Raw genomic sequence first — 16,576 nt, 5'->3', positions numbered from 1 at the left:
GTCGAGCTACTGCAGGGGTTTTGCGAACGACCTCCCAACGACAGCCAACATATGGGATGCTTTGATCGGGACTCGCTCGACAAACTCACGATGGCGCAGACGAGATCACGATGATGTCGCAACCGCGGGAATACAAGCATTAGAACGTCGTGCAACGTCCGACCATCATGGCGACCGTGCTACCCATGCGACCTAACACCAACTCCAGCGGCAGCTCGTCCCGAACGCGACACCCATCTTTCCAGCAGTCCTTCACATCTAGCGGTCGTCCCGGATCGAACTCGACCCGCGACAGTGATTCTACCGCCAATGTTGGAGCCTCGTCTGACACCCGGAGTGAAGTCTCGCCAAATGGATTCTTCCGTTCACCGGAGAAGACTGTTCAACGACAAGCCCAGAAACCGATCAAGTCGCAATACCCACCGGACGGAGAGAAACATGTGGAATACATCTTGGTCGCCTCGTTCGACATAGATCGGGGCAGTATCATGGAGCACCAATATCCTAGCCCCGTGGGCGGCGACGAGAGCATGCTGGCGGAGCTGATGTTGCCTGATCAGGCGCATGTACGAAGTCAAGACTGGACCATCTTCTTCTTACACAAGGACGCGGGAGTGGAGGATGAGGATCAAGAGTCGGGGCGACGAAGAAGAGGTCGGCGGAGGAAATTGGAAGAACAAGGAGATGATGCAGAAGCAGGTGCAGGGACAGAGACAGAGGAGGATGAGGAATCAGACTTCGATGATGAGGATGAGTCCGAGGATGAGATGAGTTTGGACGGGCCACCATTGGTATATGTGCTCAATCTGGTCAACACGAAACAGGACAACACGGTCAAACGAGGTGCTGTTGTCAAGGCCATGGCAATATGCACGAGGCATTCATTCTTACACATATACAAGCCTTTGCTGCTCCTGGCACTGGAGCAGTACTTTGCGAGCCCACAAATCGAGACGCTGGCCAGTCTCTATGAGGCTGTCAACAGCATGGATCTCTCCCTCTTGCCACGACTGAACTACCTGGAAAAGTCCATTCTTCAAGGCAGCGATGCAAAGGACCTATTCTTGGAGAAATTCGAAGCGATTATAGCACAGCGAATGTCAGAGGGTCTGGATCATGCTGGTCCGATGTCGCCTTTGGAACAGACTGGCGCTGGACAACTCCAGCAACGAGTGCGATATGGACTTCCTCGAGATACCCATGAGTTCGAAAGCGTTGTTCATTACGCCAACGTTCCTGTCCCGGTCAAGGTCCCGACGGCTATCAGCCCGGAGACCGTCGGTGACTTCAGCCTCATCAAGTTGATCACCACATTCAGCACGCCTCACACCACCTCTTCAGTACCGTTCGCTCCTACACATCCACATCTCACCACTTCAGGCCCCTCAACGCATCCAATCATCGTTCTTTTGAATGCTCTTATTACGCAAAAGAGAGTCATATTTCTGGGTCACAATCTACCGAGCTCCGAGGTCGCCGAAGCGGTCCTGGCTGCATGTGCTCTCGCGTCGGGGGGTCTGCTACGAGGCTTCACTCGTCACGCCTTTCCATATACCGATCTTACCAAGATCGACGACCTCCTCAAGGTGCCTGGTTTCATCGCTGGCGTAACAAATCCAGCGTTCTCGTTGAAGACAGAGTGGTGGGATCTGCTCTGTGATCTGAGCACCGGCAGAATGCGAATCTCCAACACGATTGACCAAGCACCGCTGACTGAAGGCGTGGCCTTCTTTCATCAAACCACTCATAACCTCAATTCGGCTGCCAATGGATCGACCGGAATCTCGTCCCTCGTCAGCGCCGGAGCTAGTCTCTCAGCAGGTCTCGGTGGTAATCCCGTCCCGACCAACATGAGTGGCGATGCGACTGGTGATGCAGCGTTCATGACGAGTGTATTGGCTGCAATCAATGACCGACATGGAGAATTAGCGATAAGGAGTAAGTTTAGGAAATGGGTCGGAAAGTTTACACGTCTTGCGTCAAGTTTTGAGGAGACCGTCTATGGCGCGAGTGCGCTGCACATCCACAATCCGGATAGTCCGACGAACGGTAGCTTCTCGTCAGACACCTCACCGTTGGCCAGCCCAGGTGAGAGGCTATCAGATCAGCTGCCTCTGGAAGTCACGGGCCATGGCTACGTGTGGCCTACGGTGCAGAGCAAGAACAACGAGCTTGCGGCGAACTCAACTCGAATCGAAGGCTGGCGCAACACTCGAAGTTACTACAACTTCATCCAGGATCTGGCAGCGTTTTACGTGTATCGTCCGGTCAAACATCTGGACTTGCAACACTTGCACGACAAACTCGCCAAGCTGCGTCTGGGCCACGAGCAGAGCGCGAATATCTACCTAGCACTATGCGGCGCTATTCGATCGGATCAGGAGATCAGTCAGCTGCTTGCTGTCGTTGCGAACGCAATATGGGAGAACAAGGCCACCGGTTCGGGCAGTGGGCAAACCCCGGGTTTGCTGTATATAGGCATGGGTCTGTTCCATCCTCGGACGGACGTTCGCGAGCATGTTGCTGAGCTGCTGGGCCGTATCCGCGAGCACGAGGCTGGCAGGCATTTCTGGAACACGCTGGGCAGATACGTTCGTATAGGATGGGAACGCGTCATGAACCAGAAGATGGAGCGATTGGAGAAGCTGGAAGGGTCAGGCAGCAGTGTGAGCTGAGGTATTGAGATAAGGTATTGACGACGAGAAGACACGACTAGGGCAGATGAGTTTATGATGATACCTCAGATTCGATTGAGGTCATTCCCAGTAGGAAAAACACCGTAACCTGGTCTTCGCTAACAATATATTCAACTCCATATATGCGAAGTACGACGGCACTTCTCCGGCACGACACGTTGGACCCTTCATTCGTCTCACACAAGCAGATCAGATCTCACTTTTCGATCCACTGTCAAGGTGAGATGATGTTACACAAAAGTCGCTCCTCGCAGAAGCCGCGCAACAGCTTCACGGCCGAGTCTGCACATCTATCGATGCGCCGATATAGATTTCCACCGAGCCAAGTGCCAATGCCAATCTCTAGAAGGTTTCATGGTTCTGGCCATGGCACTTCGTCACCCCGAAACGCTGCAGCCTGCGCCCGCCTTGAAAGGCGTTGGCCAGAACGTCTAGGCGACAATGTTCGTGGGGAGTGAGGCGACGCTTTGGACTTGAGAGCTCGTTCTGCCAATGCAGCATCCCTCTCGACAATTTTATTCATCATGGCGACGCCCCGATCGCCGCCAGCGGACAATGCGACAATTACAGGACGCGCCCGAGCTGGTACAGCCTCCAGCGTCGCCCGGAGCGTACGATCTGCAACAGAGAAAGTCCTCAACCAAGATCTTCCCCCTGGATTTCTGGCTGCGACAGCGGATGTGACAGCTTCGGCACCGAGTATCGACGATATCCGGAGTGGCAGTGCAGAGGGTCGAAGAAGTCGGGATCGAAGTTATAGCAACAACCGACGATCGATCAGATTATCGCGCGAGTCAAAAGAGTTCGATGGACACGGGCATCGCGGAGGAGGATTGGAAGCTTTCCCACCACTGAGCGAAGAGAAGACGAATGTGGACGTGACCGAGTCCCAGCCTGTGAAGTCTGTTGGGAATCTGGACGGTAGCGGTGCTGGGATCTCCTCGAAGAAGGCGGGCGAGCTGAGGATATCAGAGCATGAGTCGGCGGAGGAACCGGTGAATCTGAAGAAGAGGCAACGAGTGTATACAAATGGCTATGTTCCGCCGCCGAAGCTCCCGTGGAAAACCTCAACCGCGAACGCACTGCGAGGCTTCTGGAAGTGGTTCCTTACGCCCGTCGGGTTCTTGGTGACCTTATACGGACTCAACGTCGTCGCATGGGGTGGCATGCTCTTCCTATTGCTATGTGGTGCCGCTCCAGCAATGTGCTGGGCCGACGATTCGGAGCAAGGGTGGGTCTACGACTGCAATCACATCGATTCCGCGCGTAGGAGGTGGATCGAATACAACAGCCAAACGCTCAACGCTCTATTCTGTGTTACGGGCTTCGGTCTCATTCCTTGGAGATTCCGCGATCTATACTACATCATGGCCTACCGCATGATCAGTGAACGGAAGCATGGAAAGGCAAAGAAGATGCAACCACTGCGAAAACTGGCTGGCCACTATCGCAACTGGTTTCGGCTTCCAGGCTCAGATACCTTGGATTGTGAGCTTGGTGCCGAACACGCCGCACCACAGACAGCATCGTCAACCACATCTGCAGAACTCGAGAGCGGCAGCCTATACGACGATCTCAGGATTCCACTGCCAGAGTCAAAACGACCTATCGATCCTCCAACTGGCCATCGCGCTCCTCCAACCGCGATCTGGAAAGCCGACTTCTTTATCTGGTGTCAAGTCTGGAACACCTTCTTTCAAGCCTGTCTCTGCGGCTTCATGTGGGGCATGAACCGCATCGAACGACCCTCCTGGAGTACCGGTCTCTTTGTCGCTCTAGCTTGCGGTATTGCCGGGATTGGGGGTATCGTCAGCTACATAGAGGGGCGCAGAGTCAAGAAAGTGGAAGGAGTGCCGCCGACAGCTGCCCAGTTGGCAGCATTAGGAGCAGATCAGGATACAGATTCGGAAATACGACAGACTCAATCAGGAAGCGACTCAACTCCGATGCGGGAGAAGGAGAGGCACGCGGCGGAGGCACGTGTGTAGGAGCATACGGCCGTGGTAGAGGTTCTCGAGCTTGTGGCCTTGATCCTCGATAGAGTCTTGGAGGTCGCTGCTTGGACTATCGTGCTGCTGGACTGTCGCACGCGTTGGTGGCGATGAGATGTTGATATACCCCTTTGATAGATTAGCGAACAATACCTACTACCTTTGACAATGATGCTGCTGCTCTTGACAGCACCTGGTCGAGACGAGCTCAAGCCTGCTTCAAAAAGCACTACTCCTTCCTAAACGCACTGCATCGTCACGTTCTTCTCTGTCCCCGCATGCGGGCCACCATTCTCCATTAGCGCGAAGGTATAGTTCCCTTTCTCAACCTCCCACTCATTCTTCCTGTTCAGTATTTTGAGATAACGATCCACCTCGAGCTCGATGTTCACAGATCTGGACTCCATGGGTTCGAGGTACACCCGCGCGAAACCGACCAGCTGCTTGACCGGTCTCGAGATCGACGACACGCGCTGAAGAAGGTACACTTGCGGAACATACGAGCCTGCCACGGGCCCGTTATTGGTGACAGTGAGCGAGAATGTGATCTCCGAGTCTGCTGTGAAGGTCGCGGCCGCGCCAGAAGAGGAGGCTGCAAAAGAGGACGTCGTGAAGTTTGTGTAGCTCAAGCCATATCCAAAGGGATACGCCGGAGCGACGTCCATGTCAGTATAAGATTGCAACGCCTTGGAAGCTTTGAAGTTGTAGAACACCGGCATCTGTCCCACATCGACAGGGACCGTGAGTGTGACTCTGCCTCCGGGATTGAAAGCGCCGAAGAGCACGTCTGCTATCGCTCGTCCTGCGCTCTGTCCGCCGAATCCCGTGCTAAGTACCGCCGCGCAGGAAGTATGGTCGTAGAACTGCGGGATGGCGAATGGTCTGCCACCTTCCAGGATGAGGACTACTGGTTTCCCGATATCCATAATGGCTTGAGTGAGGAGAGTTTGGTTCGGGGAAAGACCCATCGTTGCTCGATCACCATTCTCGCCATCAGAATCCCAGCCTGCTCCGACGGCGAGGACAATGACATCTGCCTCTCGAGCAATCCCTACGGCTTTTTCCACGGCTGATGTAGGACTGGCTCTGTCAACTAGGTTCCAGAACAACAGAACTTGAGCGTTGAGAGAGTTGTAGTTTGCGACTTTCTGGTAGAGATTCCAGGACTGAAATTCCAGCCTGACTTTGTGCGTTGCTCCGGGGACGAAAGTGAACGGCATTGAGCCTGGAGGCGCTGCTGTACCATTGACCATGCTATACTTCCGAGAAGGAATGTTGGATAAGATGTTTCCATCTGTCGTCAGCGGTACATCGACAAGCTGCTGGTCGTCGATGTAGAGTCTCGCTGTGCTGTTCGACGCAATCGCTACCCCAAGCCAACCTTCAGTCGGTGTAGAAACGGGCACGGTCAGGTGGCCTTCCCAGATCGCGCTGAAGTTGTTCGAGGGCAGTCCGGGAGGTGGGTACAGGCCCCAATCTCGCACCGGGACTTCCGTGGCACGGACTAGTGGTTCGGTGAAGTTGACGCCGGCGAAATATGTCGCCTGTAACCCGCCATGGATACCACCTGGAGTGCAGAGATGATACCCAGGGATAGGGTATTGTCCGTTGTACAGCCATGTATTCGCACCCCAGGCGGTGACGAACTCGATATTCGAACTAGTCTCTTCCAGCGTCTGTAGAATGCCTTCCTGTATAGTCGACGAGTGTGCCACAGGGTACCGTCCGAACTGTCCGGCGTAGTCGCCGTAGTTCAGTGTGTCGGTAAATGGCCCGACCAAGGCCACTTTCTTCAACTGCCCGCTTTCCAAACTGAGCGGAAGCGTCGAGTTCCGGTTCTCCAGGAGTACTATAGATTTGTGGGCAGCTTCGAGGGTCAACGGGACATGTGCATCTGAGATCGCTTGAGGATCGACGTCCTCTGGTATGAACGGATCCTCGAACAATCCAAGATCCCATTTAACACTCAAGACGGAGCGTATCTTTGCTTGTAGCGTCGCAAGTGTAACAGTGCCACTTTCGACGAGTGACTGTGTGGACTGTATGTTGCCTTAGTATGCTCCTCATTCGCTTTGGATCGCCAGTCACTCACATTCATGTACGTCTCCAAAGGATAGTCATAGTATTCAATCATGCCACCTGCGTTGAACCACTGACCGATCGTATCGGTGGGCGAATCGGCCACCATATGGACGTACTCGAGCTCTGACATGCCTGTCATCAATCGTCAGCGATAGCTCGGATTGCTTCAATCCCGCTGCGTTCACCTTTGTCATCCGCAATGATGAAGCCATCGTAACCCCAATCCGCGAGCGCATCATACAGCATAGGATTGACGGCGGATGGCACATCGTCGATCTCGTTGTACGACATCATCACCCCTCGAACACCCCCAAGGTCAATCGCGGCCTTGAACGGCACCAAGAGATTCTCCCTGACCTCGCGATTTCCATAACCCATCCATGGGCCAGCGTTAAGTCCCGATTGAGGGGCTCCATGAGCAGCGAAATGTTTCATGACCGGAACGACCGCATCGGAATCTCCCCAAGATCCATTCTTGGATAAACCAGACGCATACGCAACTCCCATATGACTGGTCAAGATGTGATCCTCTCCCCAGTCTTCCTGACACCTACCCCATCGAGAGTCTCGACAGATGTCTAGAACAGGGCTGAGGCAGGCATGTATCCCAATGGACCTGGCTTCGGTTCCAATGGCACGTCCCACTCGGTAGACCAAGTCCACGTCCCAAGAAGACGACAATGCCAGTGCCTGAGGAAACATGGACTGTTGGAAAGAACCGACGCCGTGAAGACATTCACCAATGTGCATAAATGGGATCTTGAGTCGCGAGTTCTGGAGATCGAGTGCCTGGAGAGAATTGACTTGGGTCTTGTTCAAAGGGTACCAGTCGTGAACGACTCCAATACCAGCGTCGGGTGCAAGGTGAAGAGCGTGGTCTGGAAGTTGAAATGGTCAGGCTTGGAAGGAGAATTGGTCGATGGGCGATTGTACCATAGAGCTCGTTGTTGGACTCAGGCCCAACCGCATCGTCCGCGAAGAAAAGATACAGCTGCATGACTGGTGCCGTTAGTAGCGACTTCAAGAGCTCCGGTATGTGATTGAGACTTGCCCATCTCCGGCACCGTCATCTGGGCCACCAAGTTTTCAATAAACGCGGTCTTGTTCGAAGCAGTGTACTGAACGCCATTCGAGGCGTCCCGCGGAACTCCCAGGGTGAACGCCGTTGGCAGAGTCAAGAGCCACGAGGCCGGACGTAGAAAGTTCACTTTCATTGCAAAGACATATAGCGATTACACAACGATGGATGGACGGAGGAGCAAAGGAAGAGGAATGTACAATACTTGCCCCGTCAACCTGATCTATAGCACCTGATCTATGCCATCTATGAAGAGTCGCATCGCTCGGGTACAATACGGATCGTGCAGGTCCGTGTCCGTTCAGTCAGGTGGCCATGTGCCGCCACGCAATGCGAGCGGGGAAATACTATCGACCGGCGCCCCAAAAGCTAATCACCGGCGCCCACCGAAATCTCGATGTCTTTTACGCATCTGTTAGCCTGCCTAACGCTTTAATATCTCCGGAATTGCCTCTCTGTCTTTGTCCCTCTACCTACTCTCTTAAGACGAGGTGTAAAGGCAGCGCAAAACTATGTTAAAGCTCGCGGCGACCTAGGGAGCCTGCGACCGGCAGTCGGGCGCCGCGCCCTTCGAAAAAGGAGCATATAAAACGAGTGTTAGAGAGGTATAAAGGCTTAGACATAGGCCAGCTTTGCGGCTTATCTTCGCAGACGCCAGGATAACGTATAGATCTGTATATATACAGTTAATATTCGAAGGCGCCGGTGACTAGCGTTTGGGGCGCCGGTCGATAGTATTTCCCATGCGAGCGGGGAGAAGTATTGGGAGAGAAGGATTGACCATGATTGCAGGTAACCTTGAAGACATTTAGCCAGACTTTGACAGATTGAGAGAGGAATTGACCATGATTGCAAGTAACCTTGAAGACATTCAGCCAGAGTTTGACAAGGTAGTGACAAATACAGACGTGGTTGTATACCAACTCCCGGGATCAGCAACCACGATGTTCCCTGCAAAGGACGGTTGAATGGGACCCTCGGACGGAAACGCAAAGTGAGGGGACGACACAAGACAAATTCCCGTAATGAACCATTGCCAGGTTGGCCTTGCAGCTGGCGCAACATTGTGCAGCAGCCGGCTTGGTGGGGACGGCAGCACTGGATGGGGCTTCTTGGAGGCGTCGATGCATTGAGAGTGCGGTGTGAAAGAGGATGCGAAGAAGAAGGAAGCTGTGCGACGTGAAGAACAAGGGCAGAGGCATGACTTCCATTACCTTAGTATGGTATGCCTCAGGCACCACGCAACTCTTAGTCCAATATCGCACTTTCTCGACTCCCTCCGTGTACGGTGCAGGTTTTCATGCGCGAGGCAGCTTCGAATACAAACAAAGAGTTTTCGGTGCTTGGAGTTGGTTCGAGCACGGAGCCCAGAATGGAGTATCCTCGTACAGGTCGACAAGAGCATTGTTCGCGAACAATGCTGAACAACAATGGACATTGTGAACAAAGAGCTGCCCTCCTCGATATACAACGCGTATGTTCCCAGCCTAAGCAGCTCAACAGTTCTAAATTTCTCAATCACAATGTTCAACCGCAGGAGGTTCGAGCGCGACCACTACATCATCAAAGAGCTCGGAAGTGGCGCGTATGGACATGCCTATGCCTCCGTTCCAAAAGCCACTGCCGATCAAATCGTCTCGGAGTTGACGTCCAGCCCCAATGCAGTCCCCGCAGCAAAGGCTCGTCTCAGAGCCGGACTACAAGCTGCAAAGATCTCCAAGGCCAGCACAGGCTTCCATGGTAAGCTTGGCCTTCGTACCGAAATCCAGACATTGCAGTACTTGAACAACAGCTCGTGTCCCAACATCGTTCATCTCATAGATGCAGACAGCGTGTCGAATACCTGGCTGACTCTCGAGATGCTGAACGGAAGAACTCTGGCGCAGTTTGCAACGTTCATCGAGGACAGCTACTGCCGGTCTCCACCCGCCGGGCTGTGCTGGCATATGCTCTTCGAGCTCGCCGAAGCGTTGCTGACATTGCATTGCGGTTTCAACGGAAAGAAGGGAAAAGTTGCTCCCGATCGCCAGAAGTACGCACACAATGATGTCGCAGGACGTAACATCATGTTCCGGACAGCACCATCAACGACGGAGGTGAGCTTTCGAGACTATCCTGGCGTGGTTCTTGTAGATTTTGGGAGCGCCCAGAAAGTTGCAAGCAAAGCCACGGATGAAATACACTCGGTCAAACATCGTGGCGTGGATCATCAAGCTCTGGACTTGAAGGAGGCAATTATTGCCATCAAGAGGATTTTCCTGATCTTGTTGCGGACTGATGTTCGCTTGAGAGATGCTCTGAAGGAGTTGTCGAGCTGGACCTTGGACAAGGACGATGCGAAAGCTGACGAGAGTCTCTTGAACCACTTGCTTCAGCTACGCGATCAAGCCTTGAAGGCACGCACAGAGCTGTACAAGCCACTTCCTCCCAGGATCGTTGCGTACTTCAACCAGCACGCTCAGGTCGTCAGTGACAGGGATCTCGAAAAGGTCTTTCCGGAATTGAAGAATTGACTCCTGTGGTAGGTAGACAAAGCCATTCATGGCCAGCTGCTGGCCAGCTGGCTGGAGAGCGAGGAACAGCCATTTGCTCGATTCATGTTCGGTCAATCCGCATGGCGATTCTGTTGTGCAGTAAGTTGTCTTGATAACGTGTTCACCTAGAAATCAACAGAAGCAATTTAGCATTCGATCCCTTCGTGACAAGTGCCCTCGAATATAGACTCAATCGCCTGATCGCATCGAATGTAAGGTGTTTTGGGTACCTCCATCCTTCCGCTCAAACTGCAACACTCCAAACCAGACGTAGAGACACATTGCCGACAAGACCGTGAGAGCAACGATCCTAATGCACATCTCTCCAATTTTCCGCGCAATCTTCGCCGTGCAGTTATTGCTCGGTTGGCTTGGATGGTGCAGGTTGAGCGGAAGCACGGAGGTAAGGTAGAAGTGTTTGCGAAAGCTACCTACCTATTCTCACTCTGTAAAGGGTCGGGATTGCCAAGGCTCCACAAACTCTAATTCGGATTTACTCGAATCTTAAGCTTCAGGACCGCTGAACTTTATATACAACCATACAACACTAATACACTATAAATAGCGACATACCGTCGTTCCCGTTATTACTACCGCGATCGTAGTAACATTTTAAGCTACTAATATTGTCGTTACCTTTAAGGGCGGGCGTATAGTCGCTACTTAAACTTTCCGTTTACCTATAGGAAGAGACGTAGCCGAAATTTAACTATTAGCTATTAGATAGCTCTATAATACTACCCTCTAACGATAATAGCGGCTATACTATCGACTAAGGGCCTTCTTAAATATAAGAGGAACCCTCTTAAGAGCCCTTCGAATTATAGTAACTATCTTAGTAGTATATATAACTATATCCGAGCTCTAATATACTAGAGCTAGAGCTAGAGCTACCGACGGATATATAGATTATTACCCTCTATAATAAGGACTCTACTAAGGACGCTATACTCGGTAGAAGCGATAGTAATATAAATATAAGGCGTATAATAAGGTCCTTAATCGTTACTATAGAGGTACTATTATCGGAACTAATAACTACTCTAATACTAGCACTAACACTAGCACTAACGTATAAGCTAGCCCTAGCGTCTATACTAACGTATAAGCGTATATCTTTTATACCTACTCTAGAGCCTATACCTAAGGTTACCCCTATACTAAAGAAGGGCGGAACTACTACTAAAATAGTAGGTAAGAAGGCTACTAAGGGTAAGGGTAGTACTACTAGTAGTATTAATAAGAGATAGGGGCTAAGGAAGGCTCCTTAGCCGAAGAAGGCTCGTAAGTAGTCGTTAGGGCGTAAGGAGTCGTCGGCGCTAATAACGCCTAAACCGGCGATTTAGCTACTAGCCCTCCCTACTCTAATAGTACTACTACCCTCGTCTAGTATATATAGTAAGCTCTAGGATTTATCTATCGATGTAGCTAACTAAGCTCGTTTAAAAATTAGGTTAATCGGACAACTATAGCGATGTCTAGCCGCCTATAAAGGATGTTAATAGTTAGTAGTTATAGGATTCGATAATATTAGCGACTCTAACGCCCTCGAAACGCCTTAAAACCTCTAAACCGGCTAACGAGCCCTTATTAGTCCTTATACGCTATACGGTAGCCTTTAATAAGAGGTAGTTAGCGGACCCCTTTAACTATATATATACTAGTAATTACTAGGCTATCGACGACCTAATAGTTAAGGCTAAGAGACTAGCTAAGAAATACGTATAGGAGTAAGATATATAATATTACTTATATTAAGAAGCGTTAATAAGAGACAATAGCATTAATTAGCTATCTAGTTTTAACGAAGAGTAATAAGAAGAAGGTTTATGTTACGGTTTAGACCTACCTCTATTAGACTCGTTGTCCTAATAGTTGTTTCTATTACGCTAGGCGTACATCTTAGCACGGCTTAGCTCCGTATACTTACTTTCGAAGGTTCGGACTAGCTAAACCTTCCTCTTGTTACTCTTCGTTAAAGCTAGATAGCTAATTAATTAATTTTACGTTTACGTATCTTAATAGTACGAAGAGTTACCTCCTACGTCGGTAATAACGTTATCGGTACGCTATTACGTTGTCCTCGTCTAGTAGCGGCGCTAACGACTAAGGATTAACTCGAAAACCTAATTCGCGCCGAATTACGCTAACTAGTCTACTAACGTAGATTATCCTATCCTTCCGGAACTTAACCGGTACCGATATCGTACCGAGTTATCTAATAGCCCCTTCTTATAACTAGTCTCGGAGCTAGAGCTAGTCTTACTTCCGAGCCGTCTCGCGTCGCTAGAGCGGTATAAACCTCCGCTATAATACTACCTCTCGAGCCGCTTCTCGAGCGTCTACGCCCCTACTAAACGTCGTACCTGTAAGGGTCTGAACCGAAGTTGCGCACAAAGGTCCAGATCCGAATGTATGAAATTCTAAAGCTACCGAAAAGAAGATCTATCTAGAACAACGGAACGTCGAGTATAAGCTGTGTGTACGCGTAGCGTCGCTTGGCGCATACGTGGCCTTCTAGTCGGCCGAAAGAAAGCTTGTTCCCGATTCGGCCTAGTAGATTTCTGAACCGGCGTTCGTCCGTTGGGCGTTAGCCTAGGCATCGGCACAGCCGATGCAGCCTTAGGCACCAGCCTCTAACAATACCCCCCCCCCCCCCCCCCCCCACCCTATCCCTACCCCTAATCGCAAAACCGGTATAACTATTAAATCCGCCTTAAAATTCCACCCTATTCCTGGAAATCCAGCTCCGTTACCTCCTAACCTGCTAATCTTATGCTCTGCAGCTTATAAAAAGCTAGAAGTAAAGGGTCTATTCTACTTAGCTATTTGACCTCCGGGAAATTGTTAGGTATATATTTTTTAGGAATCTGCATGTGCTTAGATTTACACGTTCTTAAGACGCCTTATGCAACCTACTAGTCGATACGTCTAGGCCGATAACGAAGCGGCTAACAGACATAGTAGCCTAACGGCTGGCTATTTAGGGTGCGCATAGAAGCAGTTCGGCTAACCCTATATCGCAAGCAGGGTTGTACTCTATATATTACTATATGCGCTATTACGTTATGTAGGTCCTCTATTCTATAATACTCCTCTTAAACTTGTTGTTAGAAGCACCTCGAGAGGGAATGTAGGCTTGCACCGAAAACAAATGGTTGTAGAATGTAACGAGTCGATTCGATAAGGAAGGGAATAGACAAGAGCGTCCCTCGAGGCTATGTACCCGCCCTTCGTGTTGCTAAATGCGTCCCTCCGCCTAGACTAGGCACCGGTCGCAGTCTAACGTCCGCTCGGGGGCTATCGTGCGCCCGTAAGGTTCGTCCCTCTATAGGATGTCCTAGTCTAGGCTAGATAAGATAGCACTAGTAATCTGTAATGCCAGGATAGTCTAGGTTAGGACAGGTAGGGGGCGTTATCGTAAGGGTGTCCTTACATTGCCCCCCTCCCCTCTCTGCAACTAACCTTAGTTGCGGTGGAAAATTCACAAGCTGTTAGCTGCTAGATGTCCTAATCTGGAAGGATTTGCGGGTCCGTAGCGTCGCTATATTAATTTAATTCTTCTTCTAAACTTTCTCTCTTCTTTACTAACTACTAAAAAGTAAGTAATCTAGGGTAGTGCTAGTATAGTCCAGTTTAGGTCTAGTAAGGCTAATATTAGCGCAGACATACTATGTCTTCCGCCGCCGCGGCCCTTATGCGCAACGATTACGCCAAAAAGGTCCGCAACAGGGCTTTTAACTACAATCCGTGCTTTAATTGCATTAAAGACGTTAAGCTAAACAAAGACTTAACTAAACTATGCTAGTTAGCGCTAGAGAAGCCTATTAAGGGCATTACTGCTAAATGCGCCGGCTGTCTAGACGACAGAAATGCCGATTGCTTCTAGATAGGATATTTCTGGACTGTTCTAGAGTCTTCTAGATCTAGGCTAACCCTAAATAGCTCCCTCCGGCCCGTAAGGGCGAGTAGGACACTATTAATACCTAGATTTAAGCAGAGTACGCTAATCCGGTAGTAAACGCGGACAATAGGAAGAAGTTAAGGAGCAAGGTACTCCTGTTTGCTAGTTTGATTAAGTTATATATGCCGTTCTAGCTTATTTTAGACTAGTATGCTAACAGTTAGCGCCTTAGGGAGCTTAGAAACAGCGTTCGCGGCCCGGAGGGTCTTACTTTGCACTAGGGTACCTGCGAGTAGGACACGACGGGTTAAAAGGTTAAGAAGCGGGACAGGTCGGCCGCTGCTTATATAGAGAAGGCCGTAAGTGTACCGTTCTAGCGCATTTTAGGCTATGCTAACGCCAGGATGTAGGAGCAGGCTGCTGCCGGGACCCTAAGGGCCAAGAGAAGCCGCCTAATTAATCTAAAGGGCGCTATTACGGTCTAGTCGTTAACAGACAAGCTTAACAAGTACAAGACTGCCTTATATCGCAATAGCAAGGCCCTAGAGAGGTTTAATTTATACGCTAGGGGTACGGGAAAGACTAATAGGGAGGCGTTAAAGGCTTTAGTAAGTACTACGGCCGCTTAGGAGCGTAGAGAGGACGCTTCGGACGAGGATAGCGATAATTAAGCCGGTTTGGTCTAGTTAGCTCTAGCAGTATGCAGGGTATAACAGATAACGCTATTACGCAGAGTGATAGGGCCCTTTTAAGTTATAATAGCGCAGAATATCTTAACGTAGACCAGAATAGTCTAGAATAGAAAGCCTTAACGCCTAAATAAAATCCCTAGAATTATTAAAAATGTTAAAGTCTAATGTTATAAAGCAAAAAGGATTGAAAAATTAACTAAGGGGGTTAGCGTTTTTTCTGGAATTTACTACGCGCAGTTAGTCCTTTCTAGCCTATTCTGCGCCGGTAGGCCCGCATTACTGCCGGGCTAATGTTAACTGCTGTTTCCCAGGAGTTCTCGGACTAGTCGTAGTCTTTCTACTTAATAAGGTACTCCCGATTGTTTAGTTCGTCTACACGTTCGGCCAGAATAGCCTCGACTTCGTATTTATTGTCCTCTCCTGCGTCGTATTGCATCATCCTGTCCTATTTGCGACTAAACTAGTCCGGGATAGATAGTTCTAGCAGAGAAACATAGAAGGTTAGGTAGATCTTTAGTAAGTCTGGTAGATCGAGCGTGTATGCGACGCAGTTAATAACCGCTTTTACCTTATAAGGTCTAATATATTTGTAATCGAGCTTCGCTAAAGGTCTTAGTAACCTAATATTGCGTGTGTTAAGGTAGACTTCGTCTCCGACGTTAAAGGAGATGTCCTTCCTATACTCGTTCGCCTACTTAGCCATTTGCTTCTTTATTTTGGCCAGTCTAACCTGCAGTTTCTTCTAGTTGGAGATAACGCGGTCCGCAAGTTGTGCGGCGAACAGGGCTTCTCGTCCATTCTGGCGTAGTCTAGGCTAGTAGCACCGCCGAGGGTCCCGTGTCGTATACGCCTAGAATGGCGTAACCCCTATTACGGAGTGTATGCTGTTATTGTACGAGAATTCCGCAGTAGAGAGTAGGGAGGCCTAGTTGTCCTATTTATAGTTGCAGTATGTGCGAAGATACTGCTCTAGCGTCTAGTTTTAGCGCTCTGTTTGCCCGTCTGTTTAAGGGTAGAACGCTATGCTTAGTTTTCGGCGTATACTAAGGCAGAAATAGAACGTGCTCTAGAACTTTAAGGTTAGGATAGGCCCTCGATCCGACGTAATCGTAGCTAGTGCGCTATAGAGTCGTACAACTTCCCTTATAAACACCTCTGCGAGCTCTGCTGCGGTAATCGTTTTCTTGTATAGCGCATAATAGACTATTTTAGTGCATCTGTCTACGATTACTAGGATTAAGTCGTAAGCCTAGCCTAGAAGCATGCTAGGTAGCAGGTCCGTTATAAAGTCTAGCGTTATATCCTCCTATAGTATAAGCGATAGTAGCTCTGCGTGTAGTAATCTGTAAGGTTTGTGCCGCCGTAGCTTTGCCCTGCTGTACGCTTAATACGTTCGTATATAGTCCTTAACGTATTTCCTTATTTTAGGCTAGTAGAAACTCCTTTATAGAAGTTCGAGCGTTCGGGAGAAGCCGAAGTGCCCTGCTATAAGGTCGTTGTAGCATTCCTAAAGTAGTTAGAGTCTTATGCTTCCTTTAGGTACGTAGGCCTTGCCGTCTATATACGCGACTCTATCTTTGTTAGTTTATCGATCTGCCT

General features: G+C 49.9%; 4 protein-coding genes across 4 annotated transcripts; 3 read left to right on the top strand and 1 right to left on the bottom strand.

Moving 5' to 3' along the window:
• Positions 1-185: 185 nt before the first annotated feature.
• On the top strand, positions 186-2,675 carry MYCGRDRAFT_66101 (uncharacterized protein; the record flags this gene model as incomplete). The annotated part of the gene is made up of 3 exons (XM_003857327.1): positions 186-1,786; positions 1,856-2,037; positions 2,089-2,675. 3 exons carry the CDS (start codon positions 186-188, stop codon positions 2,673-2,675), a joined length of 2,370 nt encoding a protein of 789 aa, XP_003857375.1.
• A 1,037-nt stretch (positions 2,676-3,712) lies between these two features.
• MYCGRDRAFT_15375 (uncharacterized protein) lies at positions 3,713-4,594 on the top strand (the record flags this gene model as incomplete). Its single annotated transcript, XM_003857328.1, has 2 exons — positions 3,713-4,224; positions 4,276-4,594. Coding segments are annotated over 2 exons (831 nt in total), but the record flags the coding sequence as incomplete, so codon positions are not given.
• Positions 4,595-6,479: 1,885 nt separating this feature from the next.
• MYCGRDRAFT_107206 (uncharacterized protein) lies at positions 6,480-7,768 on the bottom strand (the record flags this gene model as incomplete). The annotated part of the gene is made up of 4 exons (XM_003856235.1): positions 6,480-6,536; positions 6,780-6,901; positions 6,955-7,647; positions 7,703-7,768. Coding segments are annotated over 4 exons (938 nt in total), but the record flags the coding sequence as incomplete, so codon positions are not given.
• A 1,509-nt stretch (positions 7,769-9,277) lies between these two features.
• MYCGRDRAFT_89379 (uncharacterized protein) lies at positions 9,278-12,334 on the top strand (the record flags this gene model as incomplete). The annotated part of the gene is made up of 5 exons (XM_003857329.1): positions 9,278-9,321; positions 9,385-9,587; positions 9,669-10,312; positions 10,373-10,480; positions 12,320-12,334. The coding sequence occupies 5 exons, from the start codon at positions 9,278-9,280 to the stop codon at positions 12,332-12,334; spliced, it is 1,014 nt and encodes a 337-aa protein (XP_003857377.1).
• Between the last annotated feature and the right edge of the window lie 4,242 nt (positions 12,335-16,576).

The sequence above is a fragment of the Zymoseptoria tritici genome, chromosome 1 (assembly GCF_000219625.1).
Source record: "Zymoseptoria tritici IPO323 chromosome 1, whole genome shotgun sequence".
Classification (NCBI taxonomy): Eukaryota; Fungi; Ascomycota; class Dothideomycetes; order Mycosphaerellales; family Mycosphaerellaceae; genus Zymoseptoria; species Zymoseptoria tritici.
This window is presented reverse-complemented; position numbering and strand designations above follow the sequence as displayed.